This window comes from Mastomys coucha, unplaced genomic scaffold (assembly GCF_008632895.1).
Source record: "Mastomys coucha isolate ucsf_1 unplaced genomic scaffold, UCSF_Mcou_1 pScaffold18, whole genome shotgun sequence".
Lineage (NCBI taxonomy): Eukaryota > Metazoa > Chordata > Mammalia > Rodentia > Muridae > Mastomys > Mastomys coucha.
Genome location: NW_022196900.1, coordinates 85,517,501 through 85,518,763, shown reverse-complemented (window position 1 = coordinate 85,518,763; position 1,263 = coordinate 85,517,501). Strand labels below are relative to the sequence as shown.

At 52.8% G+C, this 1,263-nt stretch overlaps 1 protein-coding gene across 1 annotated transcript in view; it reads right to left on the bottom strand.

Moving 5' to 3' along the window:
• Tmem54 (transmembrane protein 54) overlaps positions 1–1,263 on the bottom strand; it is a 7,188-nt gene that overhangs the window by 1,179 nt on the left and 4,746 nt on the right. The window contains exons 3-5 of the mRNA XM_031378748.1: positions 712–771; positions 428–616; positions 198–332 (exon numbers count right to left, since the gene is read on the bottom strand). Of these exons, the coding sequence (XP_031234608.1) occupies positions 198–332; positions 428–616; positions 712–771 (384 nt within the window). The remainder of the gene's footprint in view (positions 1–197; positions 333–427; positions 617–711; positions 772–1,263) is intronic.

The following is a 1,263-nucleotide window of genomic DNA, read 5'->3' as shown; positions in this document are numbered from 1 at the left end:
AAAAAAAAAAAAAAAAAAAAGGTAGACCCAGACATCAGCTGTGTGACTTAGCTGGCACATCTGGCTTCTCTGGACTTTGGAGCCCTTTAGTGGTGGTGAGAAAAGTTTTGCTCCAGTTATCTGAGGCCCTGTTCAGAGAGGGAGGTGAGGCTGACCAGCCAGGGACCTCCCAGGACTCTGGGGGAGGGAGGACTTACTGTGTGGTGGCAACTCTTCCCCCACCAGGGCCTCACTTCCAGTAGTCGATGCATGAGCTGGGCACAGCGCACAGCAGACATGCTCTCCGCCAGACAGAATATGAGAGAGATGGCCCAGAGGCACAGGCTAGAGCTCTGCAGGGTCCAGGAGCACAAGCATCTAATTAGGGGTAGGGAGGCAGGTAGATCTCCAGAGTCCTTCCCAACCCCTTCCAGGATGAGGTACTCACGTAAATCCGAGTAGGGTCAAAAGGACAGTCAGGTGCCAGCGTTGGGAGTTCAGGGTTCTCGAAAGTACAGGCTGCCAATAGTGCCCTGCCTTTGGTGGTAAAGGTCACAGCAATGGAGGCCAGGAGTCCGAGGGCACAGGTCAGGGAGAGAAGAGCACAGGCTACACTCAAGCTAAACACGGTCCAGCGCTAGGCAGGAAGAGCGCTGGTCAGTGGATATCATGCTTGGCCCCAAGAGGACTGCCGACCCAGCCCTCAGTCCCATCTGAGGAAGTGCCACATACCAAGGGGGTGCTGGGGAGGTAGCGTGACAAGACGACAGCCGAAATTCCCGCAACGATGACCTGTGGGGAAGCTAGGATCAGCTCTTATGGCAGTGCTGGAGGCCAGCTCGTGGGGTCAGACCCACACTTGGATACACATCCCCCCAACATCTTCCACACTCCTGCAGTCTCCACTCCTACCCTGTCCTCTGGCTTTGGCCTCATTCCAGGGCTCTGCACCGCCTAAAGCTGTGAGTCCAACAGGGTCCTGTGTATCCTAAATCTGTAGGTGTAAGCCAGGGCGTGTACTAGGCCGCAGGACCCTCAGCATTTCTCCTTGGGATGGAAGAAATGCATTCTACTAAGAAGGTACTAACTCCAAAAGTATATTAAATCAGAAACCAGGCATGGAGGCCTTATGCCTACAACCCCATCATCAAGGCAGGCATGCCAGCCTGGTTTACATAGAAAATCCTTTTTCAGCCAGGACTATGTAGTGAGGCCCCATCTTAGACAGACAGGATGCATTGTGAACAGAACTCAGAATCTTTTTTTTTTTTTTTTAAAGATTTA